The following is a 15,987-nucleotide window of genomic DNA, read 5'->3' as shown; positions in this document are numbered from 1 at the left end:
ATCACTTATGCTTCTTAATAGCCATTGGCTTGACTTGGGGAGGTCCAATGGGGGAAAAGCAAGAGCAAATAGCAAGAGGGCTCGCCCAAGAGAGAGAGAGGGCTGATTTTTGCAAGGCATTATCACACACACACTCACACACTCACACACAGTCTATGTGTGAAGCAAAGAAGACTATCTCTTCCCAAGCTTTAATGGAGCGCTCATCACCTACTCCAAGCTTGTGAGATAGAAGCCTACATCGACACACTCTTGGCATGTGGATGCAAATCCAACCAAGAGCCAAGTTTCAATGCATGCTCATCTCCTCTACCATGCTAATTACTAAGCTAAGCTATGCTAATATGAGTGATTATGTGAGGAGATGTACATCTTTCTCGTAAGGTACTCCTTCTTCCTCTCAATCTACTCTCATACCCTGCTAGCTCTCACCATCTTCGAAGGTGTGTGAGGTCTTGGGTCTGAGAACGGGGATAATTAAAGTTGTGTTTGCTAAGTGTTTTGCTTAGTGCATGAAGCTTTCATCTTCATTGCGCTAGCTAGTCTTGAAGGAACACAAAGAATTGTATTGTACAATGTCTCTCTTGATGGGAGAAACCATAATACAAAGCCTTTTGGAGGGGGGACCGGCTACATGCAAATCCGGTCCTCAATTGTTGTCAATAGCTTAATTTCTCTCTCTTTTGAAAGTATTGTTGATGCTATCTAACTAGGTGTTATGCTTTTTGTTGCTCTCTCCATCCAATCACTCTTGTAATTCTCATTAGGAATCTATTCTAATGAAATGCCCACTATGTTCATGCTAATTTCCGCTACACATAAGTTTTTAGACCATTAAATGTTACATTGGTATCAGAGCACAAGATTTCTCTTTCCTTGCTCAAGAAGGGAGGTCCTCAAGCTAGCTATAAATGGTTGGTATTATTAATTGCCTGTGAGTAAGTAGAATAGGGATTTTTCAGCCTTTGTGCAGTTAACGGGGCATCACCGTCGAGAGCTATGGTCTTAATAGTGGAGTCCTACGGGGCTCACCTACGGCTTAACCACTATTGAGCTATTAGAAGCTTGATAGGAGCCGGTGCTGTTTGGTGTTGAAAGACCCTCTCTTCTATTCCTTGCAATTAATGGTATTCGAGCCGCGGGTACAGTAGCTTGAGTGCTTTTTCTAAAGGGATAAAGAGGAGTAGCAACTAGGGCTTGAAGTGCCAAAGTACACCTAAAAAGTTTACACCTAAAAGGTGTTAGAATGGCTGACAATAGTAAAGAGAGTGAAATTAATGTTGATAACTTTGATTTTGCTAATGAGCAAGCTACTAATGATGCTCCGATGCTTGTTAACTATCTTGTTTCTAGGCTTCAACAAGCCATGGGAATCCATCTCTCCAAAGTCAAGTGCAACGGCAGCTCCGTGCTCACGGGATTCTCCAAGCTTATCACCATGACGAGAGAACACCTAGGAAGCCTCCTTGTGAGACTCCCAAAAGAGGTCTCTCTCCGATTCGGGAAGAAGAAGAGAATCCGTACGAAGGGCTCAAGAATTTACTCCTTGATGATGCATCTCCTTCCCAAAGGAGAACTCAAGAGCCTCCACCGAAGGAACGAGAAAGAAGTGAGTCTCCCGCCACCTCGGCGGAGATGGCTCCACGAAGACGGCGGGCTAAACGCTCTCCATCACCCCCAAAGCGGAGAAGACCATCACACTCTTCTCCACGCCATAATTCAAAGAGGGATGATAAAAAGCAAGAGAAGAAAAAGGCGAGAAAGAGGACACCCTCTTCTCCATCTTCTTCATCCTCTTCCTCGTATGAAAGTGATGGTAAAGACGACGAAGATCAAGACAAGAAAAAGGCGAGAAAGAGGTCACCCTCTTCTCCACCTTCTTCAAATTCTTCACCTTCTGAAGAAAGTGATGGGGCAACCTTTGAACCATAAAAAAGAAGAGGCCATAGGAAATCCTATGCCGCATGGAAGAGGTCATCCAAGCTGAAGAAGTTCAAAGAGGGAGGCAAGAGCATGTCTTTCCTTACCTATGATGGCACCTTTGGTGCTACGGACAAAGTCTTGGCCTTTATCCAGCAATTCGATGCGGCGTTTGGAGATGAGGGCTTCAAGGAGTCCTCTAAGCTACGCCATGTAGCTATGCACTTTCAAAAGTCCGCTAGTCAATGGTGGTCTAGCCTACGAGCCAACGGTGAAGCTCCACGAACATGGAAAGCTTTAAGAGCTTCCATTATGAAGCAGTTTTTGGCCACCGATGCCAAAGACAAAGTACTCACCGAATGGCGAAGCTTAAAGCTCTCTCCCTATGAATCCATCCACAAATATGTAGACAAGTTTTGGGACCTACAACTCAAAGCCACTGTCTTCAAAAAGTTGGATTTTGGAGAGCAATTTTGTGCGGACTTAACCGAAGAAATGGCGGAGTATGTCAACTCCCAAAGGCCACGTACCATATCGGCGATAATACACCATACTATGGTGGCCTCTCGAATCAATTTCCAAACGGGGGCTAAAAGAAATAATAAGCCCTCGGAAAACAAGGGTTCCAATGAGCCTAAGGGGAAGGACAATGTTCAAAAAGCTCCTAAGGGCACCTCCAACAAAGCTAAAGAGAAGGGAGTTTACAAAAGTAAGAACGAACTCTCTCCTGAAGAGCTTGAGCGTTATCGCAAGGATAACCGGTGTTTCAAGTGCGGCGAACAAGGGCATGCGTACCGCGCTTGTCCCCAAAAGAACAACCGCCAAGATCCTCCTAGAGCTACCTTGGTTGAAATCCAAGAGGAGGAGACTCACCAAACTCACCACAAAGGATCTCCTCTATGCCATGCTTGGGGAAAGGTAAGAGAACATGATGCTTTTATTCTCTTTGACCATGGTTCTACTCACAATTTTATATCTATAGAGTTGGCCACCAAGCTAGGCATACAATCCTACGAGATGGGAGATGTCCTACCCGTAGACAGTGCCTTCAAGGGGCAAGAAGCTTCAGTCACTCCCTTAATTGGGAAATTGAGGCTTCATGTCCAAGGCTATGTGGACAAAGAGGACTTCTTTATCTCTCCTCTCAAGCATGAGGATGTAATCCTAGGGCACCATGGTTTGACCGCCTGGCTGCCGATGTTAAATTTCCTGAAAGGAGAATCTCCTTTAAGTTCAGGGAAAAAGACATGTATATAGATGCTAAGGAAATGGGTAACACTATTCCCATTGTACATACACCAGCTTTCAACAAGTCAATAAAGAGCTCTATTTTTGTGTACATGATTTTTGTTAAAGATTCTGCTAATGCTTTAGCAAAAGAAAATAAAAGCAACCAAAAGGAATTAGAGTTATCCAATTTTCTCAAGGGGTTTCAAGATGTTTTTATTGACGACATCCCTTGTGAGCTACCTCCTAAACGAGGTAATGATGACCATGCAATTGAACTTCTTCCAGGAAGTTCACCGCCTAACAAACCTCCTTATAGAGTTTCTCAAGTTCAACAAGAGGAGATTATGCGGCGAGTGCATGAGTTAATTGAGAAGGGCATGGTTAGGCCTAGCTCATCTCCATTTTGCTCACCTGTGCTATTAGTGCAAAAGAAAGACGGCACATATCGTATGTGTGTCGATTATAGAGTACTAAATAGGATCACTATCAAGAATAGGTTTCCCGTTCCACGGGTAGAAGACCTATTTGATAAGCTACAAGGATCGACCTACTTCAGTAGGATTGACCTAAAAAGTGGCTATCATCAAATAAGGATAGTTGATCAAGACATTGTAAAGACCGCATTTCGCACCACATTTGGTCTTTACGAATACATTGTCATGCCTTTTGGCTTGACCAATGCACCAGCCACATTCAACCTCTTGATGGAGAAGCTGTTCAGGCCTCATCGAACCTTCACTGGAGTGTTCTTTGATGATATTATCATCTACTCTAATTCATTAGACGAACACAAGTAACACCTCCAGGTAATATTTCAAGTTTTAAGAGAGAATAAACTTTATGTTAATCGAAAGAAAAGTGAATTTTTCTTGCAAGAGATTCAGTATTTAGGTCACATTATCTCTCAAGATGGCATCCAAATGGATCCATCAAAGTTAGAGGTAATAAAAGGATGGCCTAAACCAAGGAATCTTCATGAACTAAGAAGCTTTATAGGTATGTGTCATACTATAGACGCTTCATAAAAAAGTTCTCACAAATTGCGGGACCATTACATGACCTAACAAAGAGAAGCGTTAGGTATACATGGTCTGCTAAGGAGAACAATGCTTTCGAAAAGCTTATCTCTCAACCTGTGCTTACACTACCGAATCTCTCAAAACCATTTGAGGTCCAATGTGATGCTTGTGGTGATTGCCTACCATTACATGACCTAACAAAGAAAAGCGTTAGGTATACATGGTCTGCTAAGGAGAACAATGCTTTCAAAAAGCTTAAAGAAAAGCTTCTCTCAACGTGTGCTTACACTACCGAATCTCTCAAAACCATTTGAGGTCCAATGTGATGCTAGTGGTGATTGCCTTGGAACTGTTTTGCTCCAAGAAGGGCACGCCATAGGCTATGAGAGTAGAAGGCTCGACCCTGTTGAGCAAGCTCTAGGCATATATGCAAAGGAACTCCTTGCAGTTCTACATGCCTTAGACTCATGGAAGCACTATTTATTGGGGACTCCTTTCATTCTGCGAACGGATCACCAAAGTCTTAAGTACTTCATGACGCAGACCAAGCTCTCCGACAAACAAATGAGGTGGGTAAATTTACTTTCGCAATTTCATTTTCATATTGCTCACATTGCTGGCAAGCATAATCAAGTAGCGCACTCTCAAGACGGCCGAGAGTGAATGGGGTTTCCATAGCAACTCACAATGATCTATCTTCAATGATAGATGAGTACGCTATTGATCCCGACTTTAGAGATGTGATTTCAGCCCTTGCATTAGGGAAGAAAGAAGAACCATTTACTTTACAAGATGGTTATCTTCTCTATGGAAATAGACTATGTGTTACTAACTCACTACGTGAGAAAGTAATATATGAATCTCATGCTCCACTTTATGCGGGGCATAAAGGGATTCAGTCTACCTTAAAGGGAATTGAAACATATTTCTATTGGCCTACCATGAAAGTGAGCATACAAGAGTATGTTTCTAAATGTGTGGTATGCCAAAAGACAAAATTTGATACAGGGAAGCAATTTGGATTGCTTCAACCCTTGCCAATCCCTAATTCACCATGGGAGAGCATATCCATGGATTTTATCTTTGGATTGCCTAAGTCTATCCATGGGAATACTGGAATATGGACGATAGTAGACAGGTTCATTAAACAAGCTCATTTTATACCTGTCAAAAAGACTATCAAAGCCCATCAAATGGCAACCCTCTTCATTTCACAAATTTTCAAGTACCATGGCTTACCAATGTCCATAGTGTCGGATAGAGATCTTAGAATGACCAGTAATTTCTAGAAAGGTCTCTTTGAGAATTTAGGAACAAGGCTAAACTTCTCTTCGGCCTATCATCCACAAACGGATGGCCAAAGTGAAATAGCTAACCTAACCATTCTCGATCTACTAAAAGCCTATGTAACGGAAGTAGATCAAAGATCCCAATGGGAGAAGTACTTATCCTTAGTGGAGTATGCTTACAATAATACTGTACATACTTCCACGGGAAAAGCACCTTTCGAGGTAATTGAGGGGAGATCAAAAAGTCCCTTGCTACTTAAGGTACATGGGAAGATCTTCGTTGCAGATGAGTATAGCCGAGACCTACAAGAATCTTTTCAAAAGATTAAGGATGCTATCTCTATCTCACAGCAAAGGCAAAAGGCTGCTACTGACAAGCACAGAAGAGCCCAAGCCTTTAAAGAAAATGATTGGGTCTTATTAAAGTTTCCCAAGGCTCGATTAAGGCACACGACGGGCAAGAATCCTACGGGCCATCAAAAGTACTATGCTAAGCTAGCAAAAAGGTACTACGGTCCCTTTCAGATTCTTAGGCCAATCAATGAGATGGCCTATCAACTTAAGTTGCCCAATCATTGGCTCATACACATTGCTTTCCATGTGAGCCTATTAAAGCCTTACAAAGGAGAACCACCTCAAGAACCAACTATTGAAGACCCACCGGAGATCGAGGACCAAGAGGAGGTGCTGCAGCCCTAGTCCATTCTCCGACATGAAGACAAGGTACTAAGAGAGGGTAAGACTATCCGACGATATCTTATTAAGTTTAAGAATTATCCTTTTGAAGATGCTAGATGGATGCAAGGCATACAATTAAAGGATAACCTAAACCTTGTCAATGCTTACAATGCTTCCCAAGAGTAAGCAAATGTACAAAATGTTAAAAATGAACAAAGTTTTTGTCTTATAAGACTCTCTTTTTCTTTATTGTGCACAAGAATGAAGTAGTATGCATGCTTAGATCAAGTTTGCGGAGACGACGTCTCCCAAACACCAAGTAGAGCTTGTCACTCTACTATGGAAGATTGATAGGACTAATGTGCAGACATGCTTGCGGCAGCCTCAGGCTCTCAAGCGCCAAATAGACTAGTTATCCATTGTGGAATGATGTCGTAGGGTAACATAGGGATCCTCTACCCGCTAAGAAAAGGACTCATGAATATGCTTTATCTTCTCTACACCATAGTCAAGCACGACTATGATTTCAAGAGAGAGGTAATGTCATAATAATCAATATCTAATTCTCCTAAATGATTTTCTCATGTTAAACTGATCATTTAATATGGGGAAGTGTCAGGGGAGAAAAAGCTAGAATATTGGTTAAGCTAGCAGACCGGCCACAGTAGGGATCCAAAGGAGAGAAAATAGGGATCCAAAGGGGGGGCCATCTGCAAAAGAGCCATGTGCAACAATGGTCTAAAAAGACCCTAAGGTTCAGCCCATTAAGACTTCCAAAATGCTAAGGTTCCAAAATTCAAAGGTTATGTCCAAAGGTCAACCTTAAGGAATTGGATGCTTTGTGTGTGACCAAAAAAGTCTTGCATATCCCTACATAGGAGGGGGCGAGCCTAGCAAGTAGGGGATGAGAGAGAAAGCCACACACACACACACAAGCCCCCTTTACACAAAGGGAATGAAGGACACATGTCAGATGCCTAAGCTAGTTGCTCCCAAAGTGTGCTCAATTCCTATTGGATGACCCTTGAAGTGGACCAATGAGAATTAGGCTAGAGTAAATTTAGCCTAATTAATTTTAAAACACTTAAAAAAAAGAACCAATGAAAATTAAGTCTCCTGGATGATTATTGGACAGCCCGTGAAGGGGTCCAATAGGAATTGAACAGCCAATGGGCTACTTAATTCTTATTGGTCAGAATAGGGAAAGGTCCAATGGGGATTTAATTCATTTAAATCAATTAAGTTTAATTGATTAAACTCTCACAAAAGGGGAAAGGGGGACACATGTCAAAAGGCTATCACTTATGCTTCTTAATAGCCATTGGCTTGACTTGGGGAGGTCCAATGGGGGAAAAGCAAGAGCAAATAGCAAGAGGGCTCGCCCAAGAGAGAGAGAGAGGGCTGATTTTTGCAAGGCATTATCACTCACACACTCACACACAGTCTATGTGTGAAGCAAAGAAGACTATCTCTTCCCAAGCTTTAATGGAGCGCTCATCACCTACTCCAAGCTTGTGAGATAGAAGCCTACATCGACACACTCTTGGCATGTGGATGCAAATCCAATCAAGAGCCAAGTTTCAATGCATGCTCATCTCCTCTACCATGCTAATTACTAAGCTAAGCTATGCTAATATGAGTGATTATGTGAGGAGATGTACATCTTTCTCGTAAGATACTCCTTCCTCTCAATCTACTCTCATACCCTGCTAGCTCTCACCATCTTCGAAGGTGTGTGAGGTCTTGGGTCTGAGAACGGGGATAATTAAAGTTGTGTTTGCTAAGTGTTTTGCTTAGTGCATGAAGCTTTCATCTTCATTGTGCTAGCTAGTCTTGAAGGAACACAAAGAATTGTATTGTACAATGTCTCTCTTGATGGGAGAAATCATAATACAAAGCCTTTTGGAGGGGGGACCGGCTACATGCAAATCCGGTCCTCAACTGTTGTCAATAGCTTAATTTCTCTCTCTTTTGAAAGTATTGTTGATGCTATCTAACTAGGTGTTATGCTTTTTGTTGCTCTCTCCACCCAAGCACTCTTGTAATTCTCATTAGGAATCTATTCTAATGAAATGCCCACTATGTTCATGCTAATTTCCGCTACACATAAGTTTTTAGACCATTAAATGTTACATCCCCAAAGGCAGTGGCTGGGAGTCTCCACAGTCCTACATGTACAACGCATACATAGAGGATTGAAGCCCAGCTGAGTACTCCAAGAGCCAACTTGAAGACCACCATGAGAAAGCAACTAGAATCCTTTGTGCCACTCACAAAGCCCACAACACAAACCAAAATTGAATCCTGCATGTAACCACTCTCTCTGTCGTTTGGGCATCCGGGCCTTTTTACACAAGTAATATGCGACCTATCCTGAGAAATATTCAAAAAAGGTGATTGGAGTATGTCCATGTACATGCGACGGCCACTGCCACTCACGAGGATCCCAATATAGTTGACATAAAGGACGACCCTCTCAAATCCAAAGCCTCCAAGAGGCAGCCTCTTTTGCGAAGAGATAAGGATATGTTTCTTTTGAGGATGGTCCCTCTTGGTGCTTATGGATATGGGAGGGCTGTCCTTTATCGCACTTAACTTGGGATCCGGGTGAATGGTTGTCGCCTTCTTGTGAGACACGTGTCACGAGGGGCTATTGTATCTTTTTTGAGCACACTGTCCGCATTGGTAGGGCCATTCTACTCCATCATGATCAGGTTCCCTATGGTCCTCGATGTATGCAGCATTGGCTTGACGAGAAGATTTCACAATCTTTCCGTTTTCAGTTTTGTTCATGTATGTGGGGACTCAACATTAGCAGGTGTATCTCATAAATTATGTGGATGGTGGCACATGGGGGTCTCCATGTTGGCACTTGGGCTGCCCAATCTGGCCATGTCCCGATTTGTCCACAATGCACCTTACTGACTGATGAGTCCTTGCAACATTGCTTTTGGGTTTGCCCACATGCTCACTTTGTATGGTGAGTGGTATCTATGCTTGTATGCCAAGCTGGCTTGAGACTTGGGGGGTGGTAACTTGACTTCAAGAGTTCCGGGTATCACACTTGCTGCATGAGGGAGCAGCAACAGATCCAGGATTTCTGCTCACAGACTTGAGGTACAGACGAGGCATGTTAGACGTGCTGCCTTCTCCTGTCCATGATTTTGATCCCACCTGCATGACGTTGTCTCTGTCACGATCTGCAGTATTACCTTGTGAAATTTTGGAAGGCTAGATGCTGACATGTTTTGAGTGCCACTCCTTCCTCTACGTATGACACCTTGGTTGACACATGGTCAGAGCTACTGCACACTTTGCATAGTCAATGAGATTCATTAGCATGCTCTTTGAGGAAAACAGAGGAGTGTGGCAGATCTTTTCTTAGACGGTGGTCTGCACGTCAGTCTTCTTCAGTATGGATCAGGTGACGGGGCCACATCACCTGAGAGGTCTACATGTACATGGTATACAGCTACTTTTTCCCTTGAAAAATAAAAAGTTACTTCTTGAGTTGCATTGTTGTTTCCACCTCTGATTTGCATTTATAAATCAATAAGGCTGCATGAGGGCTTCGTATTTTGGAACACTGGTTCACGTGCAGGTCATTAGAATGCTTTGTTCGAAAATGGGTCTAGTGTATATGGTCAATACTACTAGTAGAGAGGAATTCATGCACAATCCTTGTCTGCTCCAAATTCGAATTCATGTTTGATCAGATTCCTGATTATTTTTTGTTGGATTTTGTTTTATGGATGACTTGGCAACGTTATCATCTGATTGGATTGCATCTGCAGCTAGTTTAACTCCTCTGTTTATATATCGATAAATTCTTCATTACAATGTTGACCAAGACTTGCAATGCAAGATTCTGTTTTTTAATTCATAGTGTGACTCTGGTCCATTCACATGACAGGGCAGCCAGAGTTTAAGAGGCTTCCTTGCTTTCTTTTTGGAGAATCTATGGGAGGTGCTGTAGCTTTAAAGGCCCATTTGAAAGAGCCCAATGCTTGGGATGGTGCAGTCCTTGTAGCTCCAATGTGCAAAGTCAGTCTCTCTCTCTCTCTCTCTCTCTCTCTCTCTCTCTCTCTCTCTCTCTCTCTCTCTCTCTCTCTCTCTCTCATAGGTCATTTTGGCTTTTAGAAGATGTTAATATAACATTTCATTTCTCTCTTCTCCTTCTTCTTCTCTCCCCCCCCTCCCCCCCCGCCAACTTACTCCCTTCGATGCGAGACAGGCCGTTGGGCAATGGAGAAGAGTCCACTTGACTATGCACTTTATGCTCACTGCAAATTCGAGAGTTTTGAGTACCACACACTTCTAGAGTACTCAGCTTTTGTGCACATTCGAACTTACTTCCCTCACAGTTTTAGCCATAACTTTTTTTCCCCCAAGAAAAAGATCCTTCTATTAGTTAATAAATCTGCCCAGAGGGCTACAAATTGCCCCGACAAGAGGGGGCTACGTTAGCATGAGGGGAGACTCTCCCAATGAAAAAAATGAGAGGTACAGTGGCGGCTAAATCAGGATATGCGAGGAAGAAACAACCACTAGTGGCCGGTAGTGACATCTAGGCACGCCATGGACCATGGTGAAGGACTCAAGGCGCCAAAGTCGAAGGAAGGCCTCGCGGCGCCCCCGCATGCGGCTGGAGCTGCGCTGAAGTCTCTCAAACTGACCTCGAAGTGTATGGATCAGCTCTAGCCAGATATCACGAACAATCTCTGCCGAAGGGACAGGACGAGCCTTGAAGATGCGAAAGCAGCGGGCCCGCCAAATGAACCATAGTGTCAGTCCGCAAACGAGCTCCCAACACCACTCTCTATCACTGCACCACTCCTGGGGGATGAGCTCTGTGGCGGGTTGGAGTGTAGGTTGACCCTCCTGAATCACTATCATCCTGCTGATGGAAGACATCTCAAAACGAAGCGTTGGGTCCGTGAGTGTGGACCAGGCTGCAACACCTAAAGTGTACTGGCAGGCTGTGGAAAGTGCTGGCATCAGCCAAAAAATCCGAAGCGAAACCTGCTGTACCATGGGGCAGTCCCACAGACAGTGACACTGAGTCTCCAGTGGGTGGCCAGAGGCTGCACATGCTGTCGAGAAGCCGTTGTGTACCAACCAACTCCCAACTGCAGTAGCTCTATGAGCAACTAGCCATTGAAACACGGTAACTCTCCTCACTTGGCTGTTGTCCCACAGGCGCTCCCAGAGCCTTGACAAGAACTCTGCTGTGAGACCCTCCTCTTGCCAGTGATGTGATGCAGTGGGACGAGCCTCTCTCCATGTTGTCAGTATATGACGCCCCAAGCGAGTTGTGTACTAGAAGAAAGGGGTCCTGGGTGATCGACTAAAGAGAAAGGATCCCCCCAAAACCACTCTCCTGGGTCACATTGCACTCATACCAAGGGGTGGCTCTCCCAAAGCCCAAAGCCGCGAGTGTCCTGACTCAAGATGTGCCAGGTGAGGATCTATGCCACAAGTCCTCCCACAAATGCCCACAGCTCAGATCCTCTGAAAACAGCACTCTGTAACCTATGGTGCCTCTACTATGACTCTGTGAAGACAACCCTCTCCCTGAACCTCGAAAAACATGCAGGGTCCTGACTTTGAGTAAGCCCTAACCGCAATGAGGATGTCCAATCGCGTGAAAGCTCCCACATAACTGGGAGCTGCTGTCTTAAGAGGTGTATGCCACTCAGTAGGTATAGCCTCTGTAATATCCCGACACATGCTCTGCACACCCCTCATGCCTCGTAGCTGGATTCTCTGAATCTCCTTGGGAAGGCCTGAAGACTGTAGCCAGTCTCCAAAAGTACGGGCTAGACCCTCTACCATGGGACCCCAAGAAACATGACGCTTGCTAGCAACCAAGTGGCCTCACTGTGTGCTGACCATGGGGTTCGAAACAAGATCAAGCGCTCCTCAATGCATGTGGGCTGGTGCTGCTCAAGGCCACTCAGCAATTGCTCCCAAGACCTAAGCAGGCTCACAGCAAAGCGGTCCTCCGAACTCCTGCTCATGCCTACTCTGCGCATCTCTAAGAAGATCCGCCTGATGGACGGGCTCCAAGGGCCGCATTTTTAACCATGACATAAGACACTTTCCTCTCCCAGCCACAATGTGGGCTTTCCATTGCGATTCTCATCATCACAATCCTAGAGCATCGAGAATCACTTATCAACAGCATACATCGTACATTACATGTATCTTTGGTCCCATAGGTCATATTTAACCTCCGAGGACGATAATAAAATCTCTCTCTCTCTCTCTCTCTCTCTCTCTCTCACACACACACACACACACACACACACACACACACACACACACACACACACACACACACACACACACACACTTTGTTTTTTGTAAATCGATTTGATTAATTACTAGTGGGAAACCTCAAAGCAAGGAAAACCCACTGAAAGGATCATATACGAGGGGAAATGCCAGAACTACCCAGTTGTGGAGAGTAGTTAAAAACGTTCATAAGAAAGCTGATGCATCTCTAAGGTGATATCACCAACTTCCAAAGCAAACCGTAATGATTGCCTAAGAGAAATCTTGAAGAGAGGGAATAAATCCGCATGAGTACGATGGAACATGTAAGCATTACGCTAACTCCGCAAGGTCCAATAAGCCCAGTATCTGACCCACATAAAGAAGACCGCAAAACGCTGTAGTGTCGGTGAGAAAATGCCAAATGCCCAGAACCTTTTGTGAAAGACAACCCCAGGAAAACGGAGTCGCATAGAGGCCGATACACGACGAAGGAAGTCTCTAGTAACGCAGCAATCCCACAACAAGTGACAATATCCTCTTCTGCAGTTGAGCAACGAACGCAAGAAGAAGGACGAATATGACGCTCCCAAAGAAAAGTGCCAACGGGGAGCACTCCAAGCAAACAGCGCCAAAGAAACAGGCGCTCTTTCAAAGGCAAATGGCTTTTCCACAAGGCAGAGAGGAGCCTCCTCCACCAGAGGTCAGATTTATGCATACGCCAAAGGGCATTACAATGATCATCAAGCCATGGTTGTGGTAGCAGAAGAGCATAAATTCAACGTGTAGAAATATCTCGAAAAGGCATTTCCCACAGGGTCCAATCAATGATCATACATGCGATCACCATCAGGCAAAGGTGAAACAGGCAAAAAGTCGAGCAGCATGCGTTGAAGCTCTCTCCAAAACTGATGGTAATGCATGCCCAATCCAAAATGACGAGCAGCAAAGGGAAACTCAAAAGTATACCTGGCCTCATCAACCACATTCTCAACCACACGAATGCCACGTCCAAAGAGCAAGTAAGCCTGACGAGGGGAGCGGTCAACCAAAGGAAGAGAGAATGCCAAGGCTCCAATGGAGACTTTCCAAACGGATCGAATCACCTTCCTGCCGCGGATTCCACGATAAATGCATCGTAACCTCTTTCCAGGCAGATACTAAAGTGGAAGCAAGAGGACATCCAGGAATGCCGCCCTTCCATCTTGTCAAAAACCACCTCCCAGATAGAGGGTTGCCAATGGCCAAAAGCAGAAGTTACAACATGCTGACCAAGAAATGCAAACATCAGAGTCCAACGCTGAATTTGTTGCACAAGAGTAGGCAGCAACATAGCTTTCCTCGCAAGAACATGCCTGCGCAAATCCAAGATATTAAGTCCACCAAGACGTTTAGGAGTGCAAAGCTTCTTCATCGACATCAAGCGTAAGCCTTTTTTCAGAGCATGGGTCCGCCACAAATGGGACATAATGTCCGACATAAGAGAATCAAGACATCGACGAGGCCAATGCATCAGTGGCAAAAGGAATTGAACATATGTCATCAGGATACTCTGAACAACTCGCAGACAAACATGCAAGGGCCAAGTAGAAAACTTCTAGTAATGCAATTTGACATTCAAACGTTGCATAACCCAATTGACTTTCTGAGAGTGAGTAACATTCCATCCAATTGGATAACCCAAGTGCTGAGTGATCACATTTGAAGACACAATCTCACCTGGCCACAACAGACTGTGCCAATCACAAGAACGAAGAGGGAGAAGCTTCGATTTACAAAAGTTGACTCTTAAGCCCAGCTGCAATGCCAAAAAGTTCCAAGGCTTCCATAATCACCTTGACCTCCGTCTGCTGATTACGGGGCATGAACAACGAATCATCAGCGTAAGCCTGGCCAACGGATGCACAACCCGAAGGTAACCGCAGACCATGAAGACGCTCAATAGAGGTCAAGTGATCAAGATAAGTCAAAAGCGGGTGAGTAGCAATAGCATACAACAGAGCACTAAGGAGGCAGCTCTGCCTGACCAAACAACCAAGAGGCCAGGATTCAGTTAATTCACCTTACAATATCCCTGAAGATGTTCTACATGCATACAAAAAATGAACCACATTAGCAAGTTTAGGACCAAACCCTAGGCACCTCATCGTGGCGGCAATGAAGTCCCACTGTACAGTGTCAAAGGCCTTTTCAATGTCAATTTGCATAACCAGCACATTCTGTTGAGTGTACTTAGCATACTCCATGCCAATCAAAACATTAGCCAGATTATCCATAATCTGGCGACGTGGAATGAAACCATATTGAGCCTGATGGAGTCCTGCAAAATGATGGTCCTTAATGCGGTGCACCAGCATCTTAGCCAATATCTTATAAACCACCGGCATCAAAGTAATCGGGCGCCAGTGAGAGAATTGCTCACAAAGCGCTTGCTTAGGCAGCAATTTAAGTAAACCTTCTTTCCAAGATAGTGGCAAATCCTATTTCTCCCATGCCGCATTAATCATGAAAAGCAGTGGATGCTCAAGAGCCTCCCAGAAGGAGAGGAAATTTTCCACAGTAAGCCCATCCCATCCTGGAGACCGCCAACAGCCCAAAGAAAGCAACGCACTATGCAATTCTGAAGCAGTGAAGGGGTCCTCAAGGGCACATGCATCTTGCGGGAATATGATCGGAGTAACAAAAGAAAGCATCAGTTGACGCGCATGGCAAGCAGCAGAAGATGCCTGAGAGGGAGCAGCAAACACCTGTCGATAATGCAAAACCATGGCATCCGCAAGTTCTTGCTTTGAAGAAGTCCAAACACTTGAGGAAAGCATAACCCGCTTGATTGCGTGTGAGAGCCTTGAATGATGCAAACGCTTAAAGAATTGCTTCGAAGCACAACCTTTATCCATGAAAGCCTATTGACTGGCACGCGTCTGCCATTTAGCAAGCTTTTCTTGTCATTACTCTGAATGAGCACAAAAGCTTCACATAACTCCAACATCTCAGAATCAGACAGAGGCCGCAAATCAGCCAACGCTTGCAGTCATTGACAAGCATGCTTCACATCTTTGACATCCCCTCGAGTACACTGCATGTAATGCTTGCCATAGTCACAAATAACACTTTGCACCCTCATAACAAAGCAATACCAGGCAGCATCGAGATCAAGATGCATATGAGCAAGCAAAGGGGGAATAACCTCAGAAATCATGTCACGAAAAACCTCATGTGTGAGATAAGCATTGTTAACAAGTAGCAGACGTTTCCTGGGAAGAGCTCGATCATAACAAGTCTGCCCAAAACTCACATCCAACAAAACAAGGTAATGATTGGATAACTGCAAGGTGTAATCGATGTTGACCTCACATACGAATTTCTCATATTGTTGCAAATTAAGCAAATACCATCTATCCACCGCACTCGATAAGAAGAGTGGGCGCCATGCTGAAAAGTAAAACCAGAGGCATTTGGATGCAAATGCCGCCATATATCAATCATCTGAGTAGAAGCAAAGAGATTATCCCATTCTTGCCTTTCCGCAAACAACATATGTGAATTGCCAGTGATACTATCAGCCATCTCAGGGG

General features: G+C 44.4%; 1 protein-coding gene across 2 annotated transcripts in view; it reads left to right on the top strand.

Annotated features, from left to right (window-relative positions):
* The window catches only part of LOC147443158 (alpha/beta-Hydrolases superfamily protein), a 91,282-nt gene that overhangs the window by 65,761 nt on the left and 9,534 nt on the right, over nt 1–15,987 (top strand). For both annotated transcript variants that reach the window (XM_086529069.1, XM_086529068.1), the window contains exon 5: nt 10,050–10,180. In XM_086529069.1, the coding sequence (XP_086385195.1) occupies nt 10,050–10,180 (131 nt within the window). The remainder of the gene's footprint in view (nt 1–10,049; nt 10,181–15,987) is intronic.

This window comes from Adiantum capillus-veneris, chromosome 14, assembly GCF_014529385.1.
Source record: "Adiantum capillus-veneris isolate H3 chromosome 14, ASM1452938v2, whole genome shotgun sequence".
In the NCBI taxonomy this organism is placed as follows: Eukaryota; Viridiplantae; Streptophyta; class Polypodiopsida; order Polypodiales; family Pteridaceae; genus Adiantum; species Adiantum capillus-veneris.
This window is presented reverse-complemented; position numbering and strand designations above follow the sequence as displayed.